The 16,196-nt window shown below is 39.0% G+C and overlaps 1 protein-coding gene across 2 annotated transcripts in view; it reads right to left on the bottom strand.

The window, feature by feature from the left end:
• The window catches only part of man1a1 (mannosidase, alpha, class 1A, member 1), a 188,968-nt gene extending 174,148 nt beyond the window's left edge, over window positions 1-14,820 (bottom strand). For both annotated transcript variants that reach the window (XR_009061511.1, XM_057823045.1), the window contains exon 1: window positions 14,125-14,820. Coding sequence is in view for 1 of the 2 variants with exons in the window: in XM_057823045.1 (XP_057679028.1) it covers window positions 14,125-14,640 (516 nt within the window). In the remaining variant the exon portion in view is untranslated. The remainder of the gene's footprint in view (window positions 1-14,124) is intronic.
• Window positions 14,821-16,196: the final 1,376 nt, after the last annotated feature.

The raw sequence follows: 16,196 nt of genomic DNA, 5'->3' as shown, positions 1-16,196 counted from the left end.
CGAACATATCCTTAAACATCACGTGATAGCCAAATCCCTTACCCCTTTCGCTAGCCCCAAAATTTAAACATTAGCCTAATCTTAACCAAAGTGCCCCAATTCAAACATGCCTGAATTCAACAACGATCCCGTAATCTTCATGAGAAAACGTCTAAATTTAACTTCTTAATTCAAATCATAAACATTTCCCTGACACCCTGAACCTAACCCTTACCTGTTTAGCTAACCCCGAAACTCAAACCTTAGCCTAAGATTATCCTAAATGCCCTAATCCTAAACTCTAACCTGGGGGTCAGCAACCTGCCGCTCCTCAGCGCTGCACTAGTGGTTCCATGGAGCTTTTTCAAAAATATTTAAAAATGGAAAAAGATGGAAAGGGGGAATATATTTTTTGTAGGGGTGTCAAATGATTAAAATTTTTAATCGAGTTAATTACAGCTTAAAAATTAATTAATCGTAATGAATCGCAATTAATCGCAATTCAAACCATCAATAAAATATGCCATGTTTTTCTGTAAATTATTGTTGGAATGGAAAAATAAGACATGGATGTATACATTCAACATACGGTACATAAGTAATGTATTTGTTTATTAGAACAATAATCAACAAGATGGAATTACCATTATTAACATTCTGTTAAAGCGATCCATGGATAGAAAGACTTGTAGTTCTTAAAAGATAAATGTTAGTACAAGTTATAGAAATTTTATATTACCCCTCATCATGCTTTCGTTTTAATAAAATTATTACAATTTTCAATCAAAAAATAAACTACTAGCCCGTTATTGTTGATGTCAATAATTACTTACAAAATGCTCATGAGTGCTGAAGCCTATAAAATCAGTCGCACCCATGCGCCAGTAGAGGGTTGCAAAAGTCCGAAAAACACAACAAGTACACCTTTCACTGTGCTGTCATTTTAATCAGTTTGAGCGGGGCATTTGTGCGTTAATTGCGTCAAATATTTTAACGTGATTAATTTTAAAAAAAATAATTACGGCCCGTTAATGCGATAATTTTGACAGCCCTAATTTTTTGTCTTAGTATGGTTTCTGTAGGAGGACAAACATGACACAAACATTCTTCTAATTCATTAATATTGTAATGAAATTAAACTTTGGCATTGGACAACAGAGTACTCACGTGGTACGTCATTCTCTATAGGATGCACTGCAGGAAAAATAAACATTTTATCATGAAGCAGGGTATCCGCAGGGTCTTTAAAAAAGCCCCCCCCCCCCCCAAAAAAAGAGTCTTAAATCCAATTATTTGAATTTAAGGCCTTGAAATGACTAAATTTCTCCTAAAATCTCATAAAAGGTCTGACATACAATTTCGAAAGGTCTTAAAAATATATTAACATTACTTTTATTTAGAACATGCATTTATTTCAGTCTCGCCCTTAAATGTTTCGGTTTTTGAGGACAGTATGACACAAATACAAAGCGGAACTACCAGTGCTGCCCGGTCAGAATTTATCAAACAGAAGCAGGTTTTGCTGTGCGCGCACTGTTGCATGTTGACAGCTTAGTTAGCATAGTCATAGCGAGGAAAACTTTATAGAACCGATTTACAGTAGTTACATCCATTGTCAAGCTCAACTTTAATGATCTGTGGCTTGAGAACGTACAGTTCAGCGCATGATCGAAGCCGGTGGATGGAAACTGGTATGAAACACTGTAAGAAAATTTGTGCAAGAAAAGTTTCAAACTTGGAACATTGGGTATCAAAGCATTGGAATCACATTGCAAGTCTGAAAACCACAGGGTTATATATTTCCAGCAGCAAATGCCATTTGTGGTTCACATGTTTGTTCAGAAAAGAGAAACTTCTAGTATTTTTGGTTAGGTTTAGCATTTTATATCATAGTGTGAAAGAGCTGGGAATAAATTCATATGCTTTGTAAGTAATTCCGGGCCTTTTTTGCCTGTATGGATGTGAAATGGGTCTTAAATTTTATTCATTATTTTCTTTTAAAAATTCTTAAATTTGGCTTGTGGAACCCTGCAGAGACCCTGTGAAGGCTTATTAAGTATGTATTTGTAGCCAAATTAGTTATTTTGACAGTAGGCTAATATAGCTAGTTTAGATCAGTGGTCCCCAACCACCGGTACTGGTCCGTGGCGCATTTGCTACCAAGCCGCAGAGAAATAAATAATCTATTAACGACTGCAATCTGGCCTGTGCCTCTTGACAGATCAATATCCCTGTCTACTCTATACAGTGTGACCCCAAAAAAAGTGTACACTGCCATAATACAACTTAAATGCCATGTTTATTCATCTTAGAATTAGAATTATACATTATTGTAAAGAACATGTACAGTACACTCTATTTTTCAATGTGTCCTCCCTTAAGTGTCACAACAGCCTCCAGGCGCCTGTGGAACGCTTGACAGGTCTTCTTTATGTAGGATGCTATCATCTTTTCCCAAGATCTAACAATGGACCTCTCCAAGGCTGCCACAGAAGTTTGTGGAGTCTTACAGGCACTGTCCTCCACAGTTGCCCATATGCTATAATCCAGGGGATTGAGATCTGGACTCTGGGGTGGCCACATATCACCTTGTCAATCAACTTTTCGGCACTTCCAGACCCAGGTTTTCGTGAGGCTGTCCCAGTATCTTTCAGCTTCTTTTTAACTTTGTAGACTGCACATCTGGATATTCTCAGATTTGCTGCAATCTCAGTAGGTGTCAGACCGGCACGCAGCAATTCAGGTACAGCTAAGGTTTTCTTCATTTTCAGAAGAAGCACAGGAATTGTAGAGACGAAAGATTACCAGCAGCATTGAGTGACCTTAATGAATCACTTAAGCATGACAACCTATTTAGATATGTTTCACTGGCTTTTAAACAAGCAGTCAACTGAGTGTAAACTTTTTTTTGGGTCACCCTGTAGACTAATACGAGTAAAGATTTGTATAGGTCGCCATCTAGTGGTTGGCCGCAATTACTAGGGTGTTTGCACACCTACAGCAGCCCAGCGCCAGTCAATGTAAACAGTAACTTTAGCTGCTGTTGGCGGTGTGCTGGGGCGGCGACGTCTTTGGACAGCTTTTTTACGGGAAAAAAGCCACCTGTTGGGCCAGAAGAGGAGCCTGCAACCAAGTCCATTCTGCATACTATTTGGCTAAAAGCTAGCAAATGAGGCAACAAAGCCAAATGCACTGAGAGCATCATACCCAGGGGTGAAAGTGGCTAGAATTTCTTGCCGGAACTCCCCGACGTGAAGGTTCCCACAGAGCCAGAAATTTTATTTATTTTATTTTTCCTTTCATTTTTTTTTTTAGGGGGTGGGTCAAACCTCTTAAACTACTGAAATGCAAAGAAAACTGTTTTAACACAGTTATTTCTATAACACAGACAAAATCACAGATCTTTTCAATGATTTGCAAAATAAAAGAACAAAAAGAGCAATAAACCCAACCTCCATCTAATTTTCATTTCCTCACATACTAAATGCCAAATCTCAATTTAAACTACTTAAGAACATAGGCTGTATATTAAAATTGAAGTAATGTAAAGTGATGTAAACATTTACTTTATTATAAAAAAAAAAAAAAAAATTAAAAAAAAGAGAAGTAACATACACTCAGAAAAATAAGTACAAATGACTTATATCATGCAGAGTGAAATGGAATGCACATTGACAGCTAAAATGTTCTGAACCTCCCCATCAGAGCAAATAAAACTAACTATGATAAATAATCCTCCTCAACTCTTTAATTGCTCTTAAAGATTTGATCCATTTTATGTTGCATTGCCCTTTTTTTGTCACATCAATTCAACAAACTTTTTTTTTTTTGCTGTTCCAGAAAACATGTGCATTTGAACCAATCAGAGCTAACTATCTCTGCTGATCACATGCCGTCCGTGGAATAAAATCAATAATAAATATTGGTGGAAACGGATTACGCGACACAAGCAATTTATTACGCTTGTTTTTAACACATTTATTACATTGCTTTCTTCTTGGAGATGAAATGCATGTGTGGCATCTTAGCATTTTTTTTTTTTTTTTTTTCCATAGCGTTTTGACAATTGCCGTCATATTTTCGGAATCAAAGCACCGTGTACCGGCATTCTGGCTCTGAATCTTATACCGGAACTGCGTTCTGGCCCTGAATCTTATACCGGAACTGCGTTCCTGACCGATCTGGCCCACTTTCATCTCCGATCATACCTTATGGCGAACCGTATTGCTAAAACTAAGAAACCTTTCACGATTGGAGAAGAACTCATGATGCTTGCGACCACGGATATTTGCTGACAAGTTTTAGCTGTTAACAAAAGGTTGATTAAGTGTATGGTGAGTGACATTTTCCCTGCACTTGATATTCGTTTTAAGCCTCGACGTGTAATATTTACTGTCATTTTCTGCCACACATTGCCGCTCTGTGAAAAAAAGGCCCAAGTTACACCGGTCCGTGGTGCAAAAAAAATTGGGGACCACTGATATAGATACTGTACATACAGCATGCGTTGCCTCCATTATAAGGCTCATATATGGCTTTAAATTTTTTGCGGCTCCAGACATATTTGTTTGTTGTTGCTTTGGTCCAAGATGGTTCTTTCAACATTTTGGGTTGCAGACTCCTGCCCTAACCCAACCTTGATCCTTAACAATCCATATTCACAAAGTTTGCCACCTTTCATACCCAACAAAATATCCTCAACTCTAATCCTACTTTAAACCTCTACCACTAAACCCAACCTCTGGACACAACAGTTATAACTAAATCCAACCGCTCACAACTGAGATAGACTTTTTCCTGCAGTGTAACATCATAAAGATTTCGTATTATTAAAAAACGTCCCTCCGGTTAAGATCGAATTGACCTGTAACCAGACAAGAGCGTATGTCTGTATTTTCCTTCCCAGCCAGCCTGAAACCTAATCTACTCGCAGCAGTTACAAACAGATAAAAAGCCTCGTTTACGGTGTCAAATAACAACATCTCTCCAGCCACGTCCGCCTTTATTATCCCCGTTTATCAGCTGCAAGTTTTCTCGTCGAGCCCCCCGTTGCTCTGGCCTCCTGAGGCTTTCCTAGAGAGAAAAAGGGAGAAATTGCCGCTCGTCTGGCGCTTTCTCCCCAAGTCTTTGATTTGGAAGCGACAAAGAGATTTGGCCGACTGCATGACTGTGGCGTTCGCTCACAAACAAGATGTTTATCCTTCTCGTGGAGGTCAACAGTCATCGCCCGCTGACACTGTGGGAAAATCTCTTGACGTTGGCTTTAGATAGCGGACAAAAATCTTGAGATCTATCCAAAACCCCTGTGGATACACTCATCTTGTTTCTGGAAGCTGAGGCCTCCACAGGGAAATGCTGTAGTGACGCATGTTTGTTGGCAAACAGAATCCAAAGCGTCCACGTTGACGGACAACCACAGTAACCAGTAGCCTTCAGTCTTGTTTAGTGACACAACATATTAGCTGAATCAAAGGACATACTGACCTTGAGGTGTTAAATGACATGAAAATTGGCAAGTAAAAACGTCTCAAAAACTTGGATAACATGCCCTTTGCGAAACAAGAGTGGGAATCGCAGAGTAACTTAATATTATTGCGATATTTTGTCAACAATAAAACAAATATCGTATTTCCGCAATCAACAATGGGACAGCGCACAACAAACATGCCATAGAAACTACTGTTCTCACGTATATGACACTGGAAACAGAAATTCCGGTGTCATATTGTTGTGCTAATCCTACCTTGACATATTGTTACGCTAATGCTAACATGACACATATTCAGAAAAGCAACATCAACAAATAAGGGTTCCTAAACCCAATCCTCAACCCTAAATCAGTGGTTCTTAACTTTGTTAAAGGTACCAAACCCCACGAGTTTTACATGTGCATTCACCAAACACAAAGTTGTTGTTTTTTTTTATTACACACTGATATTTATAAGCTAGTAAGTTAACATGTAAGCAAATTCCTGTTTCTACACATTTTGACAACATGTTCTTAAACATGTCGAAATTTGGACTCCACTTTGCCTATAGGTCTATTATACCTCTTCATATCAAATGCGAGGCAACCTTCCACTGAGCAAACCAGATTCTCCTCCCATCAGATAAATTGAAAAAAGCCTGTAAATTGAGGGCAAACTAGCTCAAAACTTGGTCTAAAACATCACTTTGCCTAGATTTAGTCAGAGTATGAACTTTTGCCGAACCCCTTAGATTTACTGAACCCCTGGGCTCCCATCGACTACGCCTGCAGCTATCAATTATTCTAGTAGTCGATTAATCTATCAACTCGTTAGTTTGAATAATCGCATAATCGGAATAGGAACATTTAATGCGTTATGGAATCAATTTTAGTTTAGTTCTCCTGGGTTGAAACAAAGGTTTGCTAAGATTGCGTTTACAAAAGAGCATTAAATGCAAATACAAAATAAAATGCCCGAGTGTTTCTTCAAACTATACAGAATTGCACTTTCATTTAAAAATAAATTCAAAACGGGATAAAAAATAAACGTGGCTCGAAGTACAACAAAAGGACAATTGGCTAACTTGCATAGCAAAAGTCCGCTAGCTTCAATGCTATAAAATGCTAACGCGTTTTCACAATGTTCTTAACAAATCGTTCAAACACATAGTGATCCCTCCCTACATCGCGCTTCAAACTTTGCGGATTTTTTTTTTAATTACAGAAGAAAAAAAATACTTATGAGCTGTCCCGAGCCGATCGCATATAGTCTCGCACTCGCTCCCTCCCTCTCTCTCCCTGCTCTTTGTTCGTCAGAGTTTGAACTGGAGTTGCTTATTAAAGTAAACGATGATTGACAGACGGTTAAGCTTTCATCTTGCCAGAGACTCAACCTTCAAAGGGCCGCATGCGTCAATCATCGTTTAACTTGTTAAACAGTTGCTGTGGCAACTCATTATGTGTAAGTGAGCAGCTGGACCGCATTTAATAAAGACAAACAATGGATTGGGCGTCTACTTTCTTCTTGTTTAAAAATAATTCTGTGGGAGAGTAATTATGATAAGTTTTAAACATGTTATTACATTTAAAGTGCTTAAAAATATGAAAATATATAGAGATAAAATACTTGAATACATGAAAAATTAAAATACCTGAGCTGAGCCTCAAACGGTACAAATTGTTGTTTTTTTTTTAAAATGAGGATCTACTGTATGTACAATAAAAGAACAATTGGCTAACTTGCATAGAAAAAGTCAGCTAGCTTAAAAGCTGGGAGCAGTTAGATGAAGCCATGTGAAAAGAGGCAGACCAGAGGGCAGTGTATCCACTCTAATCAATAAAACAAAATGCAAACACTTTCAAAATAAACCATTACAACGCCACTTTAATTAAACAAATACTCGAAGCAACAAAATTGAATTCGAATATTTTTTTCTAATCGAATACTCGAGTTAACCGATTAATCGTTGCAGCACTAAAATAAATATATCTTCAATTTTTTTGGGGGGGGCGCGCTACTTCGCCATTTTTCACTTATCGCGGCGGGTTCTGGTATTAACCACGAAAAACGAGGGATAAATGTAATGTATTCCCACAAAAAAAACCTCACTTTTATAAAAAATAAATAAATACTTGTAAACTAAACTACGAATGCGTCAAAAACAATCTCAAACAAAAACGTACCTAATGTTGGTCTTAACAGGGAGCAGCTGGATTCAGCCATGTTAAATGAGTTATGTCATATTCACTATTGCCACAAGAGGGCAGTGTATCCACCCAAATCATTAAACTAAATGCAAACACTTTCAAAACAAACCATGACAACACCACTCTCATTAAACGAATATTTGAAGCAGCAAAATTTGATTCGAAGCTTTTTTCTAATCGAATTACGAGTTAATCGATTAATCGTTGCAGCACTAGATCAAACCCAGGTTAAGAACCACAACCGTGAATCTATAAACCTTACCTTTTCTCATCTTCCATTCCCCAAACCATTTATTAAAAAATGACCTAACCAAGAAAAAAAATAAGCCACATACAAATGTCTTAAAGGACACCATGTCATCAATGGGGTGATAACACTCCAGTCCAACCGTATTTGCCGTATGTCATTATGTACAAATTAGCCAGCTGCCATTTTGATCCGACAGGAGCTATATAAAGTCAATAAAAAAGCTGCTTGCAAGATCAGCATGTTCACTGCTTTCACTGATCATTTAGTCCTTCTTGTAGATTGTATTCATTGTGTTTTTTGTCCTCTCGACGTGTTTATCATGTTCCTGAACCACAGGTTCCTGGCGTTTTGTAAAGGAATAAAAATCAATGAGGCTGACCTGAGCTTTAACGCTTTTTCAAGCGACGCCTCGCCAAATCCTGTATTCAACACGAACGGTCGGAACACCAACGCAACCTTTCCGTGTTATTTATTCGAACAGTGGGCGCTCTTATGAACCGGGCTCATCCAGAACATCAAAAGCAATATCAATACTAATCCAGTTATCATCTGTGCCTCTCTCGAAAAGACTCAGACAATAACTGAATTTACTCAAATTGATGTGATACACAAGCTCTGTTGTATTACTGATTTATTAAGATTCGTTGCCAAAATTGTCTTTTCATTAGCCGCGAATTCTTGTACACATGCTAGCTTGAAAATTTTTTAACTCCAGTCGGAGCTCCATCCAAAAACTTTCCCTCGTAAGGTCTACTATCACACATACAGTATGCGGAGAGCTGCGCGCAATATGTCAGTTAGTGAAAAATGGACTCCCAGACCCAAAGCGATGTTGTTGTTGTTTTTACTTCATTAATATTTGATCAGTATAAAAAATATCCCCCAAGCCAGACCATTTGTGCTACTCTTTACAACCGCGGCTGCAGCCTCAGTGGCTGCTGCTGTTGTTGGTTTAAAAGTCATGCCGTCGCCAGATGGATGAGTGCGATATAACGTAGATGTAACAAACAAAAAATGAAATAGAACTGCGACATTGCCTCGTTTACATATCAAAAGGCTCTAAGAAGTACACTGGCGGCACATCAAAATCGACTTCCTTGAATGAGATGAGATGGCGATAAGACGACAATATGTCAACAATGAGGCAACCAACCAATCATGCAACCTCTTGGCACATTTGCCGTCTGTTTATAAAATGTGTAGTCAAGTGAATTACATTTTTGCTTTCCTTTAAATCCCTTTTTTGCCAATGTTGACGAACACCAACGATTTATTATATCGTGCAAAGTCTTTCAATTCAACAAAAATACTAAAAGAAGAACAGAAACTACATGAGAAAGCTAGCTGAGATTAGAACGGAAAGGAGAATCAGCTCACAGGCAAGGCATGAGACGAGGGGAAGCTTGTTCTTTAATATTTTAATATCCATTGTGTAAACTTTCACGGCCTTCTATCGACTGTGGGAACTTGAGTCAAACCTTCATTTTCAACCAGTGTTGTTTTCAACGATGGCTATAATGAAAATAGTTCGTCAACGAACATTTTTTCATGACGAGACGATAATGAGCTAAAAACATGTAAAGGGAGGCAAATATAACAAGCCTAATGCCAGTTTTTGTTTGACGAGACGTGAACGAGATGAAAATGCGCAATAGTTTCCGTCAGATGTTCACAATGTGTGACATTGCATCTAGCAGTGTCTGGTTGTGTCACTCATGTGACATGCTGCGCCCGCCACCCCCACTCACTAGTGTCGTCTCCTCTCCAGTCTCAAGTCTTGCACACAATGTAAGATTCGTTTTATCTTGGCCAGACAGAAAATGCAATGTTGAGCTCATCACACACTAAATGTAACTCGTAGTGTTAGCATAGCATTTGCGTTCGCATTTGCCTTAGGCTAATGCTATCGGCAAGCGTCCTCTTAAACTCTCGGACAACTTTTTAAAATACAATCCATGGCGTCCAGGTGGGTATAATTCATTGAAAATAATGTATTGTTTTCCTGCTAAGTGTGTATCATCATTGTCCTTGTAGACACTCCGATATGTGCTCGTCTGTCAATGTTAATACGCGTCAACATAAACGAGACGAAAACAAACACATTTTGAGATGACTAAAATATGACTAAGACTATTAAGTATTATCCTTCAAAAGAAGAAGACGAAAATTAAAAGGGCTGCCAAAAACAACACTGATTTCAACTCGATTTCAATACTCAAGAAAAATACTCGATACGATTTTCCTGAAATGAAGAAAACAAATAGTTAAAAGTTAATCGCAAATGGAGTGACACTGATGGTTTGGTAAATTTGTTAGCATGTTCTTAACGATATATTTATCTAAATAACTCTTAATTAATTTTTAATGAATGAATCTTAATTTTACGTTATCACACCAGGCACGTTCTCAGTTCATTACTTATGCGACTGTTGTCCCGATACTAACACTTTAAACTCGATATGGACACTCAATACCATTTTCCATACTACATAAATAAAAATACCAAAAATAAAGTTTAATTTTTAATTAACTTTTTGTGCCATTAAAAATGACTGACGTCCAATCATGTGGCATCCAGTTATCCGTCTGCTGTGAGTTGAAATGAGTTTTCCTCTAGTAAACGTCCAGTCCATTTATAGTGCGAGGGTCGGTAGTGAACATTTTGCCATCAATCACAGCTAATAAGTCTATAGAGACTAAATTTATATATCCTGCAGATCACTTCCTGTTGAGTTTGGGTCACATCCTGGCTGTGAATGCTCACCTTTCAGTGCCACTGACGGCGATAGATGTTTTGACTAGGTATGTCCCGATCGCTATTTTGCACTCAAGTCCGAGTCACCTGATTTTGAGAATCTGCAAAAACCGAGTCCTGATCAGATACCAGAAAAAAATTAATAAATAATTCTTGTTCATTGGAACAAAACCTCCAAACGTTACTGTCCCACCGCGCCGCCTTCATAATGTGAATTATTTTTAAATAAGAATAACGTTAAAAAATGTCTTCATTAAATGCTTCATTGTGTGAGTCCACTCAAGTCCACTCACTCTTTGACGCTCACGCTGTTGAGAACAGCCTCTCACTTACATAAGGAGTTGCCACAGCACACTTATGACTGGGTTGAGAGTTTAACAACAATTGACACATTTGTGCCTTTGATCGTAGAGCTACTAGGGCTAGGTTCATACTGCAGGTCTTAATGCACCAATCCGATTTTTTCGTGTTTTTCAGACTCGAGTGAGGACAAAAACATATGACAAAAAAAATCAGATTTGTGCATTAAGACCTGCGGTATGAACCTAGCCTACGCTTCTCTGGCAAGATCACAGCTACAGTGCAAACCTGTGAATCATCATTGACTTTAAGTACCAAACGCAAGCTGCACTGGACAGTTTGGCCACACTGCTCAGCAGAAGGAAGGGTGTGCCACTGGACGAGCATAAAGCCTGAACCCGATCCTTTTCATCCGATTCGGATCCTGTGAAAAACGGTGCGATCGGCTCAATTTCCGATCACGTGATTGGATCATCCCTAATTTTCACTGGTCATAATCGATTGGACATCTATCGACGTCAATGGCAGCCAATGAGTTAACAAGGAAAATGTAAAGATATCTACCGTTACTATCAAGAGTAATCAAATTTCAAATTCAAATTTTCCTAATGACAATAAATTTTCTAGTGAAATGCGGTGGCACAAAAACGAATAATTGAGCATCGATACTTTTGCATTCAAATATTAAATAATGATACAACATATCAGTATCAATTAGAGATGTCCTGATCGATCGGGTCTGATCACGTCATTTGCAAAGTATCGGAATCGGCAAAAAAATATCGGACATGCCTTTTTTAAATATATATATATATATATATATATATTTTAATTAAATCGTTTTCTAATTGTATTTAACGTTACAGACATAATATGTTACACTCATCCAGAGTCTTTAGTTTAGGCTTAAGGTAGGGTTATCAAATTTATCCCGTTAACGGCGGTAATTCTTTTTTTTTTTTTTTTTAATTTATCATGTTAAAATATTTAACGCAATTAACGCATGCGCTGCACGACCCACTCTCGCATTGTCGCATTCAATCTGTAATGGCGCCGTTTTACCTATATATATAGCTAAAAGGCAGCGTTAAATGAGTAGAGTGAAATTTGGCAACCTTTGGAGCCTTTTTTAATTGGCTAAAGCCTTACAATCCCACTCCCTACAATTGGAAATGTCGTGGGAAACAATGTGGGGAAGAAAGGTCGTAGTTAACATAGGGTGTTAAGAAAAAGATTATTTCCCAACGCAGAGAAGATATATCAATTGGTACCACTACACACAGTCATGGTTGCACTTTCCATCATGCATTTGGGCAGTTAAATGGCTACAGTATCATTTACTGAAAGCTCAACAAATACAGTAGATGGCAATATTTAGTCACAATATACAAAGTCACATTTATCCTTTAAGAAATACAAGTCTTTCTATCCCTCTCACAGAAAGAATGTTGATAATGTAAATGTCATCTTGAGGATTTATTGTCATAATAAACAAATACAGTACTTATGTACTGTATGTTGAATGTATATATTTGTCGGATCGGGAAATAACGGGATCGGATCGGGAGCAAAAAAGCAAAAAAAAAAAAAAAAAATTATCGGAACAACCCTAGTATCAATACTTCTCGATACTTTTGACAACCTTGGCAGTACAGTCTAAAAATGTCGAATTATTAGGGCTGTCAAAATTATCGCGTTAACGGGCGGTAATTGTTTTTTTTAATTAATCACGTTTGACCCAATTAGAGCACATGCCCCGCTCAGATTAAAATGACAGAACAGTGTCATGTCCACTTGTTACTTGTGTTTTTGTCTCCCTCTGCTGGCGCTTTGGTGCAACTGATTTTATGGGTTTAAGCACCATAATGTAATGTAATTATTGACATCAACAATGGCGAGCTACTAGTTTATTTTTTGATTGAAAATTTTACAAATTTTAGCGAAACGAAAACAGTAAGAGGGCTTGTAATATAAAATTTGTACTAAAACCTGTACTAACCTTTATCTTTTAAGAACTACAAGTCTTTCTATCCATGGATCGCTTTAACAGAATGTTAATGTTAATGCTATCTTGTTGATTTATTGTTATAAAAAAGAAATACTTATGTACAGTATGTTGAATGTATATATCCGTCTTGTGTCTTATCTTTCCATTCCAACAATAAAGAAAAATATGGCATATTTTAGAGATGGTTTGAATTGCGATTAATTACGATTAATTAATTTTTAAGCTGTGAATAATTCGATTAAAAATTATGCCCCTGAACTCATTACCTACCACTGGCAGTGTTAGAAGTCCAATCCATTTTGACTCCAGCTAGCAGTGATCATTCCATTACTGCCAACCTCTCCCAGTTTAAGTGTATTGGACGAACATTGTTGTCAGTGGCGGGCAATGATATTATCCTCAATAAAAACCTTGGAATGTGGGAATTTTAAATTAATTATAGTGTCACAAAACTGGAAAAGGTCGCGAAGTCTCATTAACTACAATTTAAAGAGCTCCATAAGAAGCTTTTCCTGTTAAACTGTCACACTTAATGTCATATGATACACTAGTCGGTTTTACCCAGAAGTGGGGGAAAACAAACAAACAGGTCTTTAGCTATAAGTAGACAGTGGTCCCCCATTAAAACTTGTTTTAAGAAGACAAGAACAGCGTGAAACACAGGTTGATATGAGACGTGCAATCCTCCCTCTCTACCCAGGAGACTGATTGCGAAAGGGGGCAGTGACGAACCCCTTAAAGAAAATCGTCAATTAAACGTCACGTGTCATAAAGCCTGATTCAAATACATAAAAATGATAATTTTGTGATTCACTTTGTGCTGTTGGGTTCTTGGCGTCGTTCGGCGACTCGCAATCGCTTCGTAGTTCTTTAAAAATCGAGCTAAAGCTCAAGTTTGACAATCGCCACGCTTCGGTCATGCAGCGGTTGACTAACATCTCAGCGGCGGCTGTGACGCTACACAACAGGCGGTCTGTTAATAAACGTTCCAATTCTGTTCGTAGAATGGTTCATGGGGGTATGATACCCACCCCGAATTATACGTTTTATATACACGAGTTGACGAAAACGTACGTGTATGTCTTGTCGTCAAGGGAATTGGGGTAAATCAACGCGCTTTCATATTTGTGATATTTTTACATGGAGTTCTGGCCTACCTGTTTAATTTTCCCCCGCCGTTCCTTGGCTGTGGGGTCCTCCGGTTCGTGTCCCGTGGCCCCCGGGGGTCTCTGGTACTCGATGTAAGGTAAATCATTGCCAGCCTTCCCACCTTGAGCCAAACTCTCCTTAGCAACTTTCTCCTTCTCAATTAAAATGTCCTGCTTGATTTCATCGGGACGCTTCTGTAGAGTATCCTTAGCCTCCAGCAGAGCTTTTTCGTGGTCCTTCTTGATTTTGGCCAGGACCTTCTCATCGTGTCCAGCCGAGCCGGACTCCCCTCCGCCGCCGTCCGGACCGGTGCGGGTGTTCGTCTCCACGGCGGAGGAATGGAAGAAAACTCCGCTGAGCAGCTTAGACGAGTCGGGCAGAAAGAAAATTGCACCAAAACATAGCGTAATGAAGGCGCTGAAGACCAAAAGCAGAATGAATTTCTCCGTCAACCTGAAGGAGGTCGGGTTGGCAGACTTCCTACTCGGGGTAGCTGTGAAAGGCAAAAGAGTTGAAACAGGCATGTTGCTCCCTTTTCTTCTGTCAAATAGCAAGAAAAACGCCTTTCCCTTAGTTGAAATTATTTCTCAACTCGGGTTTATAATCCGATCAGACGTCCACCTCCGGAGCATATGAGCGAGACGACGCTAGAGAAAGCGCCGACCTAAAGTTGTCCATTGCTGGAGAGACAGTAAGCAACAGCAGCGAACTCGCGGAGCCAAAAGCCAAGCGGCTCTGACACCGGAAAAGGCGTGGTCACGTTGATTGACAGAAGCCACGAGCCAATCACCTTCTGATCACTGACAGGCAGGAGGACGGGAGGGCGTGGCTTAACCCTGTCTACCCCGAATTATGGGGGGAAAAAAACAAGCTATTTTTACAAATCTATCAGATGTTGTTTTACGCTGCCTTTGTATCATAAATAAAATAATTTAAGAATACAATTTTGTTTTATTAAAACGTGATGTCGCTGTGTTATTTACACGCAGTCCCCAGGTTACGAACGAGATCTGTTCCTACCAGTGTTGGGCACGTTACTTTAAAAACGTAATTAGTTACATTACTCACTCCTTTATCCAAAAAGTAACTGAGTTAGTAACTGAATTACTCTATAGTAAAAGTAACAGTTACCAGGGAAAGTAACTATTTCCGTTACTTTAAAAAGAACATGTTGTATGTCAAAGAATTTGAAATTTTGTGAGCAGTATTCGAGTCAGTGGAATAGAGAAGAACAGACAGGTAGTTAACTTGTTAGGTGCTTCAGCAGATTTGAATTGCTTACCACAGATGTCGACAAAAGCTTTGCCCTGGGACATAAATTACACATAACATGCAGGTTCTTTCCTTTAATTTCGACGAATTTGAAATAGTGTCTATATCTCCACCTCTTAAAGGACAATTTTTCTTCTAAATGCTCTGCCATCCCGACCCTGTGCATCTGTTTTGCGTGTGTGTGTTTGCCGCACGCGCTGTTCCGGTTTGCTTGTGAAATCACCGGCTCTGATTGGCTTACCACAACACATGACTCTAACCCTCAGCCAATTACAATCACTTCCATCGCATCTCTCGAGGGGCTGCATTCAGGTAGGCTCGTTTCCCGACAATTCACGTCGCCTTCAAAGCGTCTGCCGTCCTCAAGATGGAAGCAGAATTATTGCTTGCTGACAGTGGGAGATGGGACCGAGGCAAGCATCAGGTGTAGCAAACACAGAAATGTTACCAAACTTTGGAAAGCATTGTCTAGTAGCAGGGCCAAACAGCTTGGAGTCAGAAGTATGTGCGCTATTCTCGAACCTGAACGCACCCCAAGTCTCGGATGACAAATCAACAGAGCAGAGAGTCGACTCGACACGGCTGGTAGTTTCTTCAATTTATTCAGAGTAAGTAACGCACCGCTTATGACCGTCAGATTACCGTTAGATTACCCCGTTACTGAAAAAATAACGCCGTTACGTAACGGCGTTATTTATAACGGCGTTACTCCCAACACTGGTTCCAACCAATGTCCCTCTAATTTTTCATGTGTCTGAGCAGACACACAAGCTCCCTGAGCAAACTGAGGACCACTGTGAGCAACATC

Source organism: Corythoichthys intestinalis, chromosome 19, assembly GCF_030265065.1.
Source record: "Corythoichthys intestinalis isolate RoL2023-P3 chromosome 19, ASM3026506v1, whole genome shotgun sequence".
NCBI lineage: Eukaryota > Metazoa > Chordata > Actinopteri > Syngnathiformes > Syngnathidae > Corythoichthys > Corythoichthys intestinalis.
The sequence above is the reverse complement of the archived record's forward strand: the minus strand, read 5'-3'. Positions and strand labels throughout refer to the sequence as shown.